Source organism: Macaca fascicularis, chromosome 1 (genome assembly GCF_037993035.2).
Source record: "Macaca fascicularis isolate 582-1 chromosome 1, T2T-MFA8v1.1".
Classification (NCBI taxonomy): Eukaryota; Metazoa; Chordata; class Mammalia; order Primates; family Cercopithecidae; genus Macaca; species Macaca fascicularis.
In genome coordinates, this window is record NC_088375.1 from 198824497 (window position 1) to 198842294 (window position 17798).

Consider the following 17798-nt stretch of genomic DNA (forward strand, 5'->3'; position numbering starts at 1 on the left):
GAGAGGGACTTCTCCAGCATGGGAACCTGGGACACAGGAGGGGCATCCTCAGCCTGGGCCCTAGGACAGGAGGAACTCCGTGAATCCAGGGCCAGGCACCCCGTGGGTATTGCTAAGTGTGCATTGAATGAATGGAGTCGTGGAGTATGAGGGCACAAACCCTGCTTCCCTCAGGGGAGGAGGGAACTGAGAAGAGACTGAGGTTGGGGCCGGGTTTCCAGCAGGGGGTTCTGGTAAGAAGCCCGGGGCAGGCACTGGTGTGGCTGTGGGTTAGGGCAGGAGGCTTCCCAGGCTCCTGATGTCATTGTCTCACACTGTTCCTCCCTTTTTGTTTTTTTTTTTCCTAAACAGAGTCTTGCCCTGCCTCAAGAGTGCAGTGGTGCAATCGTAGCTTACTGCAGTCTTGAACTCCTGGGCTCAAGCAATACCACCCCCAAGTGTCTGGGACTAGAGGTGTGCACCATCATGCCCAGCTAATTTTTAAAAAATTTTTAGTAGAGACAATGTGTCCCTATATTGCCCAGGCTGGTCTCAAACTCCTGACTCAAGCAGTCTTCCCACCTTGGCCTCCCAAAGTACTGGGATTATAAGCGTGAGCCACTGCCCTGTAGCCTCACTGTTTCTCTTGTTCATCCTCAGGCCCTGCCTCTGCTGGGACCTTCCCAGGCCCCTCCGACCTGAAAGGTAAGCTAGGTTTGGGGATGGGGTTTTCTGATATCCCAGGCCGGATGAGGCCTGTGTTCATTGCTGTCTAACCTCACTCCCTCCTGATGCACCAGAAGCCCTCCCAGGCCCAGGGTGTCCGGTGAGCCACCCTTTTTGCAGGTGACCTCAGCTCCCTGCAGCCTGGGCTTTAAAACCCTGGCCCAACTCGGAAGCAGCTTTTTCTCATTTGTGAACTATTTCGCCTGGCTCCTTGGCGGGGCCGTGTTTGCTTGGCCCAGCCTGGGTGCAGTGGCCTGGCTGTGCTCCCGCCGGGCCCCCTCCCTGCCCAGCCCAGCCCCTCCTGCTGCTGCTGCCGCCGCCACCACGCAGGGTAGCCGCAGAGGCCCAGGAATCTTGGCAGGCGTGGGGAGGCAGCGGGCGGCGGGTGGCGCTCCGGAAAAGGCTGCAAATGTGAACCAGAAGGTGAGGGATTGGAGGCTGAGGAGGCCCCGCCTGCCCCTGCCTGAGGCCTGGGGGTGGCTGGGTCTGTGGGGGCCCTCGGATGTCCAGTTCCCATCAGAAGCTCAAGGCCTCTGCCGGGAGGCAAGCGATGGCCCCGGCTGAGGCCCGAGTCCCTGGGTGGGGAAGGACCAGCTGCCTGGCTACCTGCCTGAGGGTACATGGTTGCCCTCGGGCCTCCCCACTGCCAGGCCTCTTCTATTACCTCTGCCCCTGCCCTACTGTTCTTACCTTCCTGGGCACTTTGTTGTCCCGAGATGCTCCTCCCTAGGGGAGCAGCAGAGAACCTAGACTCAGAGATGGGCAGAGGCCAGGGGCTTGGTCACCTGCAGGAGGGAGGTTTGGTTCAAGACCCCTCCAGCCCAGAACCAAGAAGGACTCAGGAAGAGCAACAAAGAGAAACTGGCCCTTCGATAAGCTACCCGAGGGCTTGGCAGGATGAGGGAGGCGGGTTTGTCAGAGGCCTGGACCTGGAGCCCCTGGGCTACAGGCTTCATTGAACACATGCCCTGTGCCCGCCTCAGGCAGGAGGGAGGTGGGGGTGGGGAAGAGGTGCTTTCATGCAGGTGGGTGCCCAGGAGAAGGAGCTGTTCTGCCTGAGGGAGGCAGGGAAGGCTGCTTGGAGGAGGAGGCATTTGAACTGGATCTTAAATGAGGACTAATATGTTTCCATGGAGGCAAAAGGTAGAAAGAGCAACCCAGCAGAGAGGATCACGCAGGAAAAGGCAGGGACAGGGAGGCAGTGAGACATCTGGGGTGTCTGGATCCTAGGGTGTTGGGGGAGGAGCCCAGGGCTGTGGTGGGCTCCTTTCACTCCCTAAATGTAGGCATGTTCCCCAAGGGGGAGTCCGTGGGCCTCCTCCAGGCTGCAGCAACCCCACCAATGAACCTGTAGTTTTGTTTGTTTGTTTGTTTGTTTTTGAGACAGAGTCTCGCTCTGTCGCCCAGGCTGGAGTGCAGTGGTGCAATCTTGGCTCACTGGAAGCTCTGCCTCCCAGGTTCATGCCATTCTCCTGCCTCAGCCTCCCGGGTTGCTGGGACTACAGGCGCCCGCCACCATACCCGGCTAACTTTTTGTATTTTTAGTAGAGACAGGGTTTCACTGTGTTAGCCAGGATGGTCTCGATCTCCTAACCTCGTGATCCGCCCGCCTCAGCCTTCCAAAGTGCTGGGATTACAGGCGTGAGCCACCGCGCCCGGCCACGAACCTGTATTTTTACCTCTAGCCCATGTCTCTCTCCCGAGTTCCAGAGCCCCAGGTTCACTGCTCCTTGGATGCCCCCCTACCCTGGAAGTCTTCCTCATCCAGTCATTTGCTCTGATTTCGGCTTGGACTGTCCCACTGCCACCTGCCCGCATGGGCCTGTTGAACTCTGATTTCTCCTTCAAGCCTCTTTATGCTACTTCTGAAACTGAGGCCACTTGTGGTCTGGGAGCCTCACTTGCAGGGATGATGGATGTTGGGACTGTTAGGTGGAACTGAAGTCTGGTAGGGCAGACCAGGTGGGCAGAAGGCAGCACTCCTCTCCTGCCTTCAACCTGGGTGAGAAGGTGGCCCGCAGGGAGCCCTGCCCTGATCTGGCCACCTCCCTCCATCCTCCAGCTCCCAGATTCCAGGCTCCTCTTTGGCTTTGGGGCAGTCCTCATCTGCACAGCAGACAGAGAGCTCAGCTCATGGGCTGGACGTCCCCAAGTCCCTTCCCAGATCTCGTGGAGCTGCTCAGGCATTGTCCAGGGAGGTCAGACCCAGACCTGACATTAACACGAGCAGGTGTGGACTGTCAGTGCTGGCCTTCCCAAGGGTCCCGCCCAGTGACCAACAGCTAGAGATTTACAGAGCCTGGAACCCAGAAAGGGACCTAGGCACAGGACATGGGAGAGGACAGAAAAGGACAAACAATGACAGAGATGGGTGGACAGGTGGGATAGTGATACAGAGACAGGAGAGAGACACACAGAGAGAGATGCTGGAGACACACAGGAGGCAAAGGCCTGGGTTCAGTGACACAGAGCCATGGAAGGAGGGACACAGAGAGCGCAGCACACACTCTGGTGGCTCCTGCATTGAGCTGGTCCCTGGCCCTCTCCTTACCCACATGACTCTTAGACCCAGAGTGTGTGCCTCCAAACGTGACCTCAGGGCTTTGCTGGGCTCAACATCCATCTCTCTACCCGCTCCTTCCTAACTGGTCCACATTCTACTGAGTCTAAAGCGTGCCTCCTCCTCCAGGAAGCCATGTGAATTGCAGAATAACATGGACTTTATCCTGCTGGTACCAGGAAGCCACTGGAAAATCCAGAGCAGGGGAGAGCCATGGGCAGAACCGTGCCAACGTGTGGCTCACAGGCAGCGTCAGCATCCCCTGGGAGCTCGTTAGAGAGGCAGATGTTAGGCCTTATCCCACGCCTACCGAATCTGGATGGGGCCTGCATGGTGATAGGCTGTCCCAGTCATCCAGATGCAGCCCAAGGTGTTAGAAGCCTTGTGGGAGTCTCCATAGGCTATGTTGAGAAAACAGAGAGAAGCTGGGGCTGGGGGACTGGGCAAGAGACTTTTATGATCATCCAGGAGAGAATGTGGCCACTTAATTTAACACACTTTTACTTAGTGACAGGGATGTGCCAGGCACTGGGCTGAGTTTTGGGAGAATACAAGGTCTGCATTAGGGTGAGACTGTGGGAAAGGAGGGGAAGGAACAGAAGTGAGAGAAATAGAGGAGGCAGAGTCCACAGGATAAGGTTGGAAGTTTGGGGGAAAGGAAGAGAGATGTCACGTACAGTTGTGCAGGTTGGCTACTGTACAAGGGCACTCAAGAAAGGTGATGAGTAGGTGTTGAGTTGGCTGAAAAGAAGAGTACACCAAGGCATAGAGGGTTTCCTGTAAGGAAGGAGGGTCAGAAGTGATGTTTACTCTTAAAACAAAAATAAACAACAACAGGAGTGATGCTCAGATTTTTGGTCTTGGCACCTGGGGGTACAGGGCACTTGGGTTGGGGAGAAGCAGGTAATGAGGGAGAAGATAATGACAGCAGTTTGGGTGGGATCTCTGAGGGACAGCCAGGGGACATGCTCGGCTGATAGTTGAACACAAGAGTCTGAGACTCAGGAAGCCGAGGTGGGAGTATCGCTTGAGCCCAGGAGTTCTCGAGCAGCCTGGGCAACATGGCAAGACCCTGTCTCTTAAAAATCTTAAAAATTAGTCCAGTGTGGTAGCTTACACCTGTAGTCCCAGCTACTTGGGAGGCTGAGACAAGAGGATGGCTTGAACCCAAGAGTTTGAGGCTGCAGTGAGCTGTGGTTGCACCACTGCACTCCAGCCTGGGCGACAGAGCAGACTGTTTCCAAAAAAAAAAAAAAAAAAAAGGCTTAGGGGAGACATCATAGTAGCTGGAGACAGATGTGGGAGTCCTCGGTGATGGAGTTGGCGCTGTGGGAGCTGATGGGAGCTGGACACTATAGGAGAAACATCCAGAGAGAAGAGATGAAGCCTGAGCCAGCTCCTTGGGCAAGCCTGGGTCTGCAGAGTGGGCAGATAAGACTCTGAGGAGGAGCTTTTCAAAGAAGGAGAAGAGCAGGGTGACAAGGTGGAGCACCCGGAGGTGAGAGGTGGAGGGGAGTGAGTGGGGCCTGAGGTGGAGAACGTTCTTGCAGGAGGCGTGGCTGAGAAGGGCTGGGGAGTGATGAAGGTGGCTGGGGAGGGGTCAGGCCTGTGTGAACATGTGGATGGAGAGGCTGGAGACTAGGGGGTGAGGGCAGGCAATGGCACACAGTGAGAGGCCCCTGAGGAAGAGGTGTGGAAGGACCTGGGCCTTGCTCTTTCTTCCGAGATTCAGGAAAGGAGGATGGGAAAGGGCTCCCCAGTTTCTACCAGCTGGGAGAGTAGTGGGGCTCAGGAACCCTGGAGAAGTCTGGAGCTGCCCAGCTGGGCAGTTGGGGTGGGTGTCATGCCCAGTGGGTGAGGAGGGTTCCTCTGCTCCCCCCCGAGATCCATAACTTAGTCCTAGTCCTGAGCAGGCTTTGTGGCCCCTGGTCAGTTTCATCTCAGGAATGGTCCGGGAAAAGGTCAAGAAAGCCAGAAAATTGACTTTAGAAGTTTATTTTACAGGCCAGACATGGCGGCTCACGCCTATAATCCCAGCACTTTGGAAGGCTGAGGCAGGCGAATCACTTGAGGTCAGGAGTTCAAGACCAGCCTGACCAACATAGTGAAACCCCATCTCTACTAAACATACAAAAATTAGCTGGGTATGGTGGTGCACCCAGCTGTAATCCCAGCTACTCGGGAGGCTGATGCAGGAGAAATGCTTAAACTCAGGAGATGGAGGCTCCAGTGAGCCAAGATCTCATCGCTGTACTCCAGCCTGGGTGACAGAGTGAGACTCCATCTCAAAAAAAAAGAAAAGTTCATTTTACAAGATCCTGACCTTTGGCAGCAAGTAACCTGAGCTTTTGAAGAGATGAAGGAAAGAAGTTGCTTTGCAGCAGGATGAATTGAAGTTAGAGTAAAGAGAGGACTTCCAGGCCATCAGGGTAGCAAGATAGGGCAGCACACATGGAGGGGCTGGTGGCTTAGATCATCTCAGTTAATCCTTTTTTTCTTCTTTTTTTTTTTTTTTTTTTTTTTTTGAGACGGAGTCTCGCTCTGTCGCCGGGGCTGGAGCGCAGTGGCCGGATCTCAGCTCACTGCAAGCTCCGCCTCCCGGGTTTACGCCATTCTCCTGCCTCAGCCTCCTGTGTAGCTGGGACTACAGGCGCCCGCCACCTCGCCCGGCTAGTTTTTTGTATTTTTTTAGTAGAGACAGGGTTTCACTGTGTTCGCCAGGATGGTCTCGATCTCCTGACCTCGTGATCCGCCCGTCTCGGCCTCCCAAAGTGCTGGGATTACAGGCTTGAGCCACCGCGCCCGGCCTTTTTTCTTCTTTTAAATGAGAACAAGCTTATTAAGAAAGTAAAGGAATAGGCCTGGTGTGACGGCTTATGTCTGTAATCCCAGCACTTTGGAAGACCGAGGCGGGCAGATCTTGAGGTCAGGAGATCGAGACTATCCTGGCTAACCCGGTGAAACCCCATCTCTACTAAAAATACAAAAAGAAATTAGCTGGGCGTGGTGGCAGGCGCCTATAGTCCCAGCTACTCGAGGGGCTGAGGCAGGAGAATGGCATGAACCCGGGAGGTGGAGCTTGCAGGGAGTCGAGATCACAGCACTGCACTCCAGTCTGGGCAACAGAGCGAGACTCCATCTCACACACACACACACAAAAAAGTAAAGGAATAAAAAGAGTGGTTACTCCAAGGCCTGGCGCGGTGGCTCACACCTGTAATCCCAGCACTTTGGGAGGCCGAGGTGGGCAGATCACAAGGTCAAGAGATCGAGACCATCCTGGACAACATGGTGAAACCCCATCTCTACTAAAAATTCAAAAATTAGCTGGGTGTGGTGGCAGGCGCCTGTAGTCCCAGCTATTCGGGAGGCTGAGGCAGGAGAATCACTTGAACCTGGAAGGCGGAGGTTGCAGTGAGCTGAGATCGTGCCACTGCACTCCAGCCTGGCTCCATCTCAAAAGAAAAAAAAAAAAAAAAGAGTGGTTACTCCATAGGCAGAGCAGCCCCTCAGTTAATCCTTTTTGCAGATGAGGACACTGAGGTTCAGAGGGTTTAAGTCACCCATCCAAGATCACCCAGCTGGTAAGTAGCTGTGCTGAAATGGGAGTCCAGGGGCTGCCTGGACGTAGGAGGGCCTTAGAGGTCTCAGGGCTGGGTCCCTGATAGGGAGGGCCTGAGCCAGAAGTGCCGCTCACCTGTTGTGATGACAGAGACAGAGCCAGAAGGAGGAGGGGAGAGAGGAGTCAGGGGTAGAGACCCAGCAAGAGTGCAGAAAGCAAGGCTGGGGAGCAAGGAGACAGCAGCGCGGGGCGGGTGAGCAAGCAGGGCAGCCGGATCCCGTAGCAATGTCTCCACAACAGGAAGCGTCTCATAACATACCTGTGGTTTGGCCAGGCCCTGGGGCTGCCTGAGTGCCCCCACTGCTCCCTCAGCTGCAGCCGCTCCGTCTGGGGTGGGTGGGGGGCTTGGAGCAGCAGGGGCCTGCTCAGGGCTGCGTTTCGTCCACCCACACTGTGGGGGTCTGCCGGTCCGCTGGGAATCTAGCGGGTGCCTGGGGTCCCGAGGCAGCAACTCTCAGGCCCCCCTTTTTATTGAGACCTCTGATCACTCACCTGTGAACTGGAATGGGAGAGTGGGCAGGTCTTTCAATTCCATGCTACCACCTAGCCCTCCTCTGCTGGTCGCCCCTAGGACAGGACTGTTTCGGAGACCGGGACTGCTGGGAGGGTCCCTGCTAGCTGATGTCCTTTCGCCTCTTCAGGCATTGCTGGGGGCCTGAAGTGAAGGGGTCTGCTTCTTGCCAATTATTTCTGTTGGGGCCCATTTGCTGCACACCACCGCCACCCTGCCACCATTGGTCTGAAAGACCCCGGAGCACTCCCCACTCCCAGCTGGTCTCCTTGGCCTCCCTGGGAGGAGGCCCAGGCTGCCACAAAATGCTGACTTGGACGAAATGCTGTTTTATGGGGATTTGCTGAAAAGGGGGGAAATCCCCGTTAAGGACTTGCAGCTGTCCAAACACCGCGTCTACCCGAGGCCGCCACCGCGCCGTCCTCTGAATCAGCGTCTCCTGTGTGCGTCCCACCTCGGGCTCCGTGCCCCTGCCAGCCCTGCCTTCTTCCTGCCTTCATTTCCCAAGAGGTCACCAGAGAGGGTGATGGCTTACCCAGGGTCACAGGGTCACACAGTCAGTCACAGGCAGAGGCAGGCTTGAGCCTCAGAGCCCTGCCTCTGACCGCTGACAGCCCTGCTTGGCCACTGTTCCCCATGGGGAGAGCAAGGAACACACAGATGAAGTGTCCTCCCCTGCACACCTCTAATCCCAGAGCAGATGGTTCTTAGTTGAGGTCCTATGATTGAGGCCATGTGAGTGTTCCTCGATCTTCCCGTTCTAGCCCAGATGAGCCCCTTGGACCTGAGGAGTGGACTCCCTGGGCGAATGTGACATGTATCTGTGCAAAGCCGAGGAAAAGACTGAGTGTGTTTTTGGTGTGCCCTTTAAATCTGATGGTGAATTAAGTTCATCAAACACTGTGGAGCATCTCTGTGTGCCAGCCAAGCCCTGTACAGGGCAGAGTGGGGGAGTGTGGCGGGAAGAGAGTTGGAGAGCTAGGGGAGGAAACAAGAGCGATGACGGGGACCTTTGGGTATCGGCAGGCCTCAAGGGAGGCGTCCAGCCAGTTTCCCAAGTGTCGAGAGGGCAGAATGTACCGAGGCCAGAGAGCCCCAGGAAGGCCAGCCTGTGTGCAGGAAGCCGGGGAGGTCAGGGGGCAGTGAAAAGGAGGCAGGTGGGCCGGGGGGTCAGAGGTGTCCAGGCCCCTGTGGCTCTGGTGGTGCTGAGGTGGAGGCAAACCGTCGTCCCTGGGCTGCCGGTTGCACCATTCCAGCGGGGATCGTTTCTTTTGCAGTCCCTTGAATAGGCTACACACACCCTTCTCACCGCTGTGGGCCAGTGCGCACTCCCCAGCCCCACCCAGATGGGTGCATGCCAGGTTCCAGCTCTAAGAGCTAGGGTGAGCCTCCCCTCAAGCCCACAGGCGCTTGGAGTTGGAAGAGAGACTCTTGTGTTTGCGTCTCTCTCTGCCTTGCTCTCCCTCCATGGCACTACATCAGAGTGGCTAGGAGCTCGGGTTTTTTATTTTTATTTTTATTTTTATTTTGAGACAGGGTCTCACTCTGTCACCCAGGCTGGAGTGCAGTGGTGCAATCAAGGCTCACTGCAGCCTCCAACTCCCAGGCTCAAGCGATCCTCCCACCTCAGCCTTCCAAGTCGCTGGGACTACAGGTGCACCACCATGCCTGGGTAATTTTTTAAATTTTTAATGGAGATAAGGTCTCACTACATTGCCCAGGCTGGTCTTGAACTCCTGAGCTCAAGTGATCCTCCCATCTCAGCCTCCCAAAAGTGCTGGCATTACAGGTGTGAGCCACTGCGCCTAGCTGAGCTCAGGTTCTTAATGGGCCTCTTCGGAAATCCCTGAGTCTCCTCATTTGTGGACTAGCACCTCTTGCCCAGGGACACTGTTGCGTGTAAAGCCTCATGGCGGTTCCTGACACTTGGTCTTCCAGCTGCAGTCCTCACTCAGACCCTCCTCACTCATGACGACACCTCTTTGGAGTCCTGGCATCAGATCTGACCTCAGAGAGAGGAACACAGTGCAGAATGGAAGGGTCTGGGATGCGGCAAATTCAGGGAGCCAAGAGGGTGGGTCAAGGACACTTGCTGGAGGACCCACATTACCAAGGAGGGAGGAAAGGTGGGCAGCTTGTGGGAGGGCCACCTGGGCTCCTGGCTGCACTTGGGGTTGTTCTTTTGGCGACCCGCTGCCTGAGCTCCTCGAAGCCCTCTTTGCCCTGAGCACCCTCCCAGCTGTGCCCTCCATCACTCCTGACCCCCAGAGGTCAGGGTTGTTCTGGATCCTCTTGTGGTGGTGTCATGACCTTGACCATGGGCTAACCAGGCCAGAGCAGCCCCTCCCCTCCCTCAACTTCCTGCCACACACTCTGCCCCTTCCATCTGCTCCCCCATCCCCCTGCCCACGCGCCAAGAAGAACATTCTGGTTCTGTGCACATGTGGGAAGCCCCCGAGCTCGGGTGGCCAGTGCAGGAGGGCCTTCCCCTGCACAGGAGAGTGGGGACGGTGTGGTGGTTAGGGGCTGGAACTCAGGACTCGGACTGCCTGGCCTTAGGCTCTCACTGTGATGCTTTTGGCGAGTGGCCCCCTCAGGCGGTTTCCTCATCTCTTGTTTTTTTTTTATTTTGTAATTTATTTTTTATTTTTTGAGACAGAGTCTCTGTCTGTCACCCAAGCTGGAGTGCAGCGGTGCCATCTCAGCTCACTGCAACCTCTGCCTCCTGGGTTCAAGTGATTCTCCAGCCTCAGCCTCCCGAGTAGCTGGAATTACAGCCACCATGCTTGGCTTATATTGTTTTTGTTTTTTGTTTTTTGTTTTTGAGATGGAGTCTCGCTCTGTCGCCCAGGCTGGAGTGCAGTGGCGTGATCTCGGCTCACTGCAAGATCTGCCTCCCACGTTCACGCCATTCTCCTGCCTCAGCCTCCCGAGTAGCTGGGACTACAGGCGTCTGTCCACCATGCCTGGCTAATTTTTCATATTTTTAGTAGAGACGGAGTTTCACAATGTTGGCCAGGCTGGTCTTGAACTCCTGACCTCAGGTGATCCGCCTGCCTCGGCTTCCCAATGTGCTGGGATTACAGGTGAGCCACTGCGCCCTGCCTCCTCATCTCTCTCTGTCTCTATTTTTTTTTTTTTTTTTTTTGTGAGACAGGGTCTTGCTGCTGCTCAGGCTGGAGTGCAGTGGCACAAACATGGCTCACTGCAGCCTCTACCTCCTGGGCTCAAGTGATCTTCCTGCCTCAGCCTCCTGAGTAGCCAGGACTACAGACCCGCGCCACCATGTCTGGCTAACTTTTTAATTTTTTTGGTAGAGACAGGGTTTCACTATGTGCCCAGAGTGATCTCAAAGTCTTGGGCTCAAGTGATCTTCCTGCCTAGACCTCCCAAAGTGTTAGGATTACAAGTGTGAGCCACCATGCCCGACCAGTTTCCTCATCTCTAAAACAGGGATAACATACCTCACAGGCTTGTATGAGGATTCCATGTAAAGCATGAGGCCAGTGCCTGGCAAGGTGCCCCAGCAGCATTCCCCAGTGGGTCAGGCCTGTGTAACATGGCCTCGATGGGTTCTGCCATCAATCAGAGCAAGGTGAGGTGGGCGGCCTATGCTGAGGGGAGGCTCTGGGCGAGGCCTCAGCTGACACTTAGACTCTTATAGTTGGAGCTTCCATTCCTTCCTCTGTAAAATGGGGGTAATAACTGCAGGATCTTCATGGGTTCGTTGAGGGGATTAAAGTGAACTGTGGCCTTTGAGGCCTGGATCGCTCCTTGGCACACAGGGACAGATGTGTCAGGTATTACTATAATGCCGAAGCTCAGGAAGGTTAAATGACTCACCTGAGGTTACAGAGTGGGTTGGTGGTAGAACTGGGATTCGAACATGAGAGCTGACAGGTCCGTGGATCTTCTCTGGAGCCCTGCATTCATTCCCGCAAAGCTCCATGTGATCCTGGGCTTGGAGGAACAGGGACCTCAAGCCCAGACCCAGCCTGGCCCGAGCGAGGCCTTCTCCCCGCACACATCCCCAGACGCGCACAACCCCCCCTCGAACTCCGCTTGTGGCCAGGCACAGGTGCAGAGAGGTCCCTGCGGAGGGTGAGGGGAGCCCAGACCAGGAATTGGAGGGGAAGTGGGACTTTCCTCGGGTGTGAAAAACACCAAATGGAACCTCCTTCGAATAATGGGAGCCCACTCTGAGCCAGGCGCGAAATCTCTACCTGTCACAGCAGTTCCAAGAAGCAGGTTTTAACCCACTTATTTTTAATTAATTAATTAATGTATTTATTTATTTATTTTGAGGCAGAGTCTCATTCTGTTACCAGGCTGGAGTGCAGTGGCACGATCTCGGCTCATTGCAAACTCCACCTCCCTGGTTCAAGCGATTCTCCTGCCTCAGCCTCCTGAGTAGCTGGGACTACAGGTGCATGCCACCATGTCCAGCTAATTTTTGTATTTTTAGTAGAGATGAGGGTTCACCATGTTGGCCAGGATGGTCTCGATCTCCTGAACTCAGGTGATCCACTCACCTCAGCCTCCCAAAGTGCTGAGATTTACAGGCATGAGCCACTGTGCCCAGCCTATTTTTTATTTTTTGAGGCGGAGTTTTGCTCTTGTCACCCAGGTTGGAGTACAATGGCACAATCTCGGTTCACCTCAAGCTCTGCCTCCCGGGTTCAAGCAATTCTCCTGCTGCAGCCTCCCAAGAAACTGGGATTACAGGTGCCTGCTGCCCCGCCGGGCCATTTTTTGTGTTTTTAGTGGAGATGGAGTTTCATCATGTTGGCCAGGCTGGTCCTGAACTCCTGACCTCAGGTGATCTGCCTGCCTCAGCCTCCCAAAGTGCTGGGATTACAGGCATGAGCCACAGTGCCTGGTTAACCCACTTTGAAAAAATAACAGGTGGGAGCTGGGTGTGGTGGCTCACGCCTGTAATCCCAGCATTTTGGGAGGCTGAGGTGGGTGGATCACCTGAGGTCAGGAGTTTGAGACCAGCCTGGCCAACACAGTGAAACCCCCTCTCTACTAAAAGTACAAAAATTAGCCCAGCGTGGTGGTGTGCGCCTATAATCCCAGCTACTCTGGAGGCAGAGGCAGGAGAATAGCTTGAACCCAGGAGGCAGAGGTTGCAGTGAGCCGAGATTGTGCCATTGCATTCCAGCCTGGGTGACAGCAGCGAAATTCTGTCTCAAAAAAAAAAAGAAAAGAAAAGAAAAAAAAAAAAACAGATGTGGGTCTGGTGCGGTGGTCCATACCTGTAGTCTCAGCACTTTGGGAGGCTGAGGCGGGCGGATCACAAGGTCAGGAGATCAGGACCATCCGGGGTAACACGTTGAAACCCCATCTCTACTAAAAATACAAAAAGTTAGTTGGGTGTGGTGGCAGGCACCTGTAGTCTCAGCTACTTGGGAGGCTGAGGCAGGAGAATGGCGTGAACCTGGGAGGCAGAGCTTGCAGTGAGCCAAGATCACATCACTGCATTCCAGCCTGGGCAACAGAGCGAGACTCCATCTCAAAAACAAACAAACAAACAAAAAACAGGTGTGGTGCTGTGGCTCACGCCTGTAATCCCAACACTTTGGGAGGTTGAGGTGAGAGGATCGCTTGAGCCCAGGAGTTCGAGACCAGCTTGGACAACATGGTGAAACTCTGTCTCTACGAAAAATAGAAAAAATTAGCCAGGTATGGTGGCGCATGCCTGTGGCCCCAGCTACTCTGGAGGCTGAGGCGGGAGGAGCACTTGAGCCTGGGAGGTTGAGACCAGCCTGGGCAACAAAGTGAGACCTCGTCTGTACAAAAAAATTTCTTTTTATAGCTGAACCTGGTGGCATATGCCTGTAGTTCCAGCTCCTCTGGAGACTGAGATGAGAGGATCGCTTGAGCCCAGGAAGTCGAGGATTCAGTGAACTGTGATTCTGCCTCTATACTCCAGCCTGGGCAACAGAGCAAAACCCTGTCTCAGAAAACAAAATCAAAAAAACTTTCTGGCTGGGCATCGTGGCTCATGCTTATAATCCCAGAAATTTTGGAGGCCAAAGTGGGAGAACTGCTTGAGCCCAGGGGATTGAGACCAGCCTGGGCAACACAGTGGGACCCTGTCTTTACGTAAAATAGAAAAAATTAGCCAGGCATGGTGGCACGTGCCTGTGGTCCCAGCTACTTGGGAGGCTGAGGTGGGAGGATTGCTTGAGCCTGGGAGGCCGTGGCTGCAGTGAGCCATGATTGTGCCAACTGTATTCCAGTCTGGGCAACAGAGTGACACTGCGTATCCAAAAACGAAATAAAATAACAGCTTTAGGCCAGGTGCAGTGGCTCACGCCTGTAATTCCTGCTCTTTGGGAGGCTGAGGCAAGCTGATCACTAGAAGTCAGGAGTTCAAGACCAGCCTGGCCAACATGGTAAGACCCTGTCTCTACTAAAAAATACAAAAATTAACCAGGCGTGGTGGCACATGCCTATAATTCCAGCTACTCCGGAGGCTGAGGCAGGAGAATCATTTGAACCCGGGAGGTGGAGGTTGCTGTGAACTGAGATCACGCCACTGTGCTCCAGACTGCACGAAAGACTGAGACTCCATCTCAAAAAAGAAAAAGAGAGCAGAATTCAACCCCTGAGCCACCTGTTTGCCACCTTGGCTTTAGATGCCTTTTTTTTTTTTTTTTCTGAGACAGATCTCACTCTGTCCCCCAGGCTGGAGTGCAGTGGGACAATCTCGGCTCACTGCAGCTTCTGCCTCCTGGGTTCAAGCAATTTTCCTGCCTCAGCCTCCCAAGTAGCTGGGATTATAGGTTCACGCCACGACGCCCAGCTAATTTTTGTATTTTTAGTAGAGACTGGGTTTCCACCATGTTGACCAGGCTGGTCACAAACTCCTGACCTCAAGTGATTCACCCACCTCAGCCACCCAAAGTGTTGGGATTACAGGTGCGAGCCACCGCACCGGGCTAGATGCTGGTATTCCTGAGGATGATCATTTGCCCTTCTGACTCACAATTCTGAAATAAATCACATCAATTCTGAGGACTTAAATTACTGCCTCGGTGAGAGGCTGTGTGGTGTATTTAAGAGCATAGATCCAGAGCTGGATTACTGGAGTTGGAACCTTGGCTCTGGCACTTAGTAATTGTGTAGCTTTGATTACCTCACACAACTGTTTTTTGGTTTTATGTTGTCCAAGACACTGCCTGGGATTACAGGCATTAGCCACTGCACCCCACCTGCATACAACCTTTTGTTCCCTCATCTGTAAAATGGCAAGAGTGAAGGCACATACCTCATAGGGTTATTGTGAGGAATCAATAAGTAAATGTATATAAAGATCCAACAGGCCGGGCATGGTGGCTCACGCCTGTAATCCCAGCACTTTGGGAGGCCGGGGCGGGCGGATCACAGGGTCAGGAGATCGAGACCACGGTGAAACCCTATCTCTACTATAAATACAAAAAATTAGCTGGGCATGGTGGCAGGCCCCTGTACCCCTGTAATCCCAGCTACTCAGGAAGCTGAGGCAGGAGAATCTCTTGAACCCAGGAGGCAGAGCTTACAGTGAGCAGAGATGGCACCACTGCACTCCAGCCTTGGCGACAGAACAAGACTCCATCTCAACAACAACAACAACAACAACAAAAAAAAAAAACAAAAAAACCCCAGCTTTATAGAGATACAATTCACACATCATACAATTGGCCCATTCAGTGTACACTGCAGTGTTTTTTTTACTGTGTTCATAGAGCTGTGCAACTATCACCACAATGATTTTTTGAACATTTTCATCTCCCCTAAAAGAAACCCTGGGCCCATTAGTCGTCACTTCCCATCTCCTCCTCCCCCAGCCTTAGGCAGCCACTGATCCACTTTCTGTCTCTATGGATTTGCCTATTCTGGCCATTTCATAGAGATGGAATCACACAACATGTGCATTCCATATCTCGCTTTTCACTGTTTTCAAGACTCATCTGTGTTGTAGCAGGTGTCAAGACTTCCTTCCTCTTATATATATATTTTTTGAGATGAGGTCTCACTCTGTCGCCCAGGCTGGAGGGCAGCTCACCGCAATCTCCACCTCCTGGGCTCAAGTGATCCTCCCTCTTCAGCCCCTGAGTAGCTGGGACCACAGCACGCCCACACCTGGCTAATTTTTTGTTTGTTTGTTTTGTAGAGATGGGGTTTCACCAGGTTGCCCAGACTAGTCTCAAACTCCTGGGCTTAAGCAATTCACCCGCCTCTGCCTCCTAACATACTGGGATTACAGGCATGAGCTACTGTGCTTAGCCTATTTATAGATATATTTTAAAATCTGGGGTCTTGCTATGTTGCCTAGGCTGGTTTTAAATTCAGGGCTCAAGCAATCCTCCCACCTCAGCCTCCCGAGTAGCTGGGACTACTGCAGGTGCACACCACCATGCCCAGCCTGTACTTCATTCATTTTCATTGCTGAGTAATATTCCATTGTATGGCGGTACCACATTTTCTTTGACCATGGACATTTGCATTGTCTCTACTTTTGGCTGCTGTGAATATGGCTCTTATGCACATTCACATACAGGTTATTGTGTGGACATCCTTTCTCATTTCACGGATGAGGAGACCTCCTGCCCAGGCTCCCGCAGCTGGGAAGGGGAAGGGGAAGACTGCCTGGCCGGTTCCGGAGTCTGTGCTTCTTCCCCACCCAAGCTTTGTTCTCTGAGTTGAGCCAAATGCTGTGACAAGCATAGGTCAGGGCACAAAGAAGCGAGGCTTTATAGAGGAAGGGATGACAGCTTCCCAGGGCCATAAAAGATGAGTAGGGGAGGAAGATAACATCGCAGGCAGAGAAATAGCAGGCGCAAAGGCCAGAAGTATTAAGGTGCCTGGTGCCTGGGAACTTCAAGTTCTGGTTTACTGGGTGGAGGTGTGGGGAGGTGAGGGGTAAAGAAAGGGATAGCAGGCAATAGAGTTGGAGACACAGGCACAGAGTAGGTTAGAAAGGCCTTGAATGCAGGCTGGGCGCGGTGGCTCATGCCTGTAACCCTAACACTTTGGGAGGCTGAGGCAACCAGATCACCTGAGGTCAGGAGTTCGGGACCAGCCTGGACAACATGGCGAAACCCCATCTCTATTAAGAATACAAAAATTGGCCGGGCGCGGTGGCTCACGCCTGTAATCCCAGCAGTTTGGGAGGCCGAGGCGGGTGGATCACAAGGTCAGAAGATGGAGACCATCCTGGCTAACACGGTGAAACCCTGTCTCTACTAAAAACACAAAAGAAAGGAGACGGGCGTGGTGGCGGGCGCCTGTAGTCCCAGCTACTCGGGAGGCTGAGGCAGGAGAATGGCGTGATCCCGGGAGGCGGAACTTGCAGTGAGCCGAGATGGCGCCACTGCACTCCAGCCTGGGTGACAGAGTGAGACTCCATCTCAAAAAAAAAAAAAAAAAAAAAAGGCCAGGCGTGGTGGCACACGCCTATAATTCCAGCTACTTGGGAGGCTAAAGCATGAGAATCACTTGAACCTGGGAGGCGGATGTTGCAGTGAGCCAGGATGGTGCCATTGCACATTGCACTGGGAGAGCAAAATTATGTCTCAGAAAAAAAAATAAAGCCTTGAATGCTATAGTAAGCACCATAGACTTGATCCCAAATGTGTGTGGCAGGGAGTCCAGAAGAGCATCAGCAGAAGGTAGAGTCAGACAGACCTAAGACAAATCCTAGCTCTGCTTCCTCAAGGCCTTTGCTTTAGTTTTATCATCTGGAAAATGGAGATGACAATAATAATACTTTGTTAAAGTGTTTTGAGCATTAAGTGAGTTCATGTCCCTAAGAGCTCAGCCTAGTGCCTGGCAGACAGCTGGCCCAGCAATGGAAATGGGTGTTGACATCCAAGAGCTTTTAGCAGGGGAGGTCAGACTGCTCTAGAAGGCACGCCTGGCTGCAGAGAGTGACTGGCTGGTTTTGAGGAGGCGCTGTCCTGGGGAGGCTGGGCCCTCGGAGATGGTGGGGGAGATGCACAGCCACAGGCATGGTCTGAAGAAGTTTAGGAGGTGGCTTAGGCAGACCCCCACGACTTTGGAAATTGCTTGTGAATAATATCTAAATTCGGAATTGCTTCTCAGTCTTTTGACTAAAATGGAGTGTAATCTCTAAATTCTGATCTTTTGGTGACCCCGGGTCTGGTGCCCGAGGGCTGGCTTGATGACTTTCTCTGTTCTTCTCTGCAGCACGTCCGCGGACGCCATGCGGGGGACTCTGACACCCCTGTCTTCGCTGCTGCTGCTGCTACTGGTGCTGGGGTGTGGGCCGCGGGCGTCCTCTGGTGGCGGGGCCGGCGGGGCAGCAGGCTATGCCCCGGTGAAGTACATCCAGCCCATGCAGAAAGGACCTGTGGGACCGCCCTTCCGTGAGGGCAAAGGCCAGTACCTGG

The 17798-nt window shown here is 53.8% G+C and overlaps 1 protein-coding gene across 2 annotated transcripts in view; it reads left to right on the forward strand.

Moving 5' to 3' along the window:
• COL8A2 (collagen type VIII alpha 2 chain) overlaps positions 1–17798 on the forward strand; it is a 32755-nt gene that overhangs the window by 10176 nt on the left and 4781 nt on the right. Inside the window, exons 2-3 of one of the 2 annotated variants that reach the window (XM_045374620.3) lie at positions 640–684; positions 17596–17798. In XM_045374620.3, the coding sequence (XP_045230555.1) occupies positions 17612–17798 (187 nt within the window). In that variant the 5' untranslated portion in view covers positions 640–684; positions 17596–17611. Of the gene's footprint in view, positions 1–639; positions 685–17460 lie in introns of those variants that run through there. The other variant, XM_065525142.2, reaches the window with a different exon arrangement.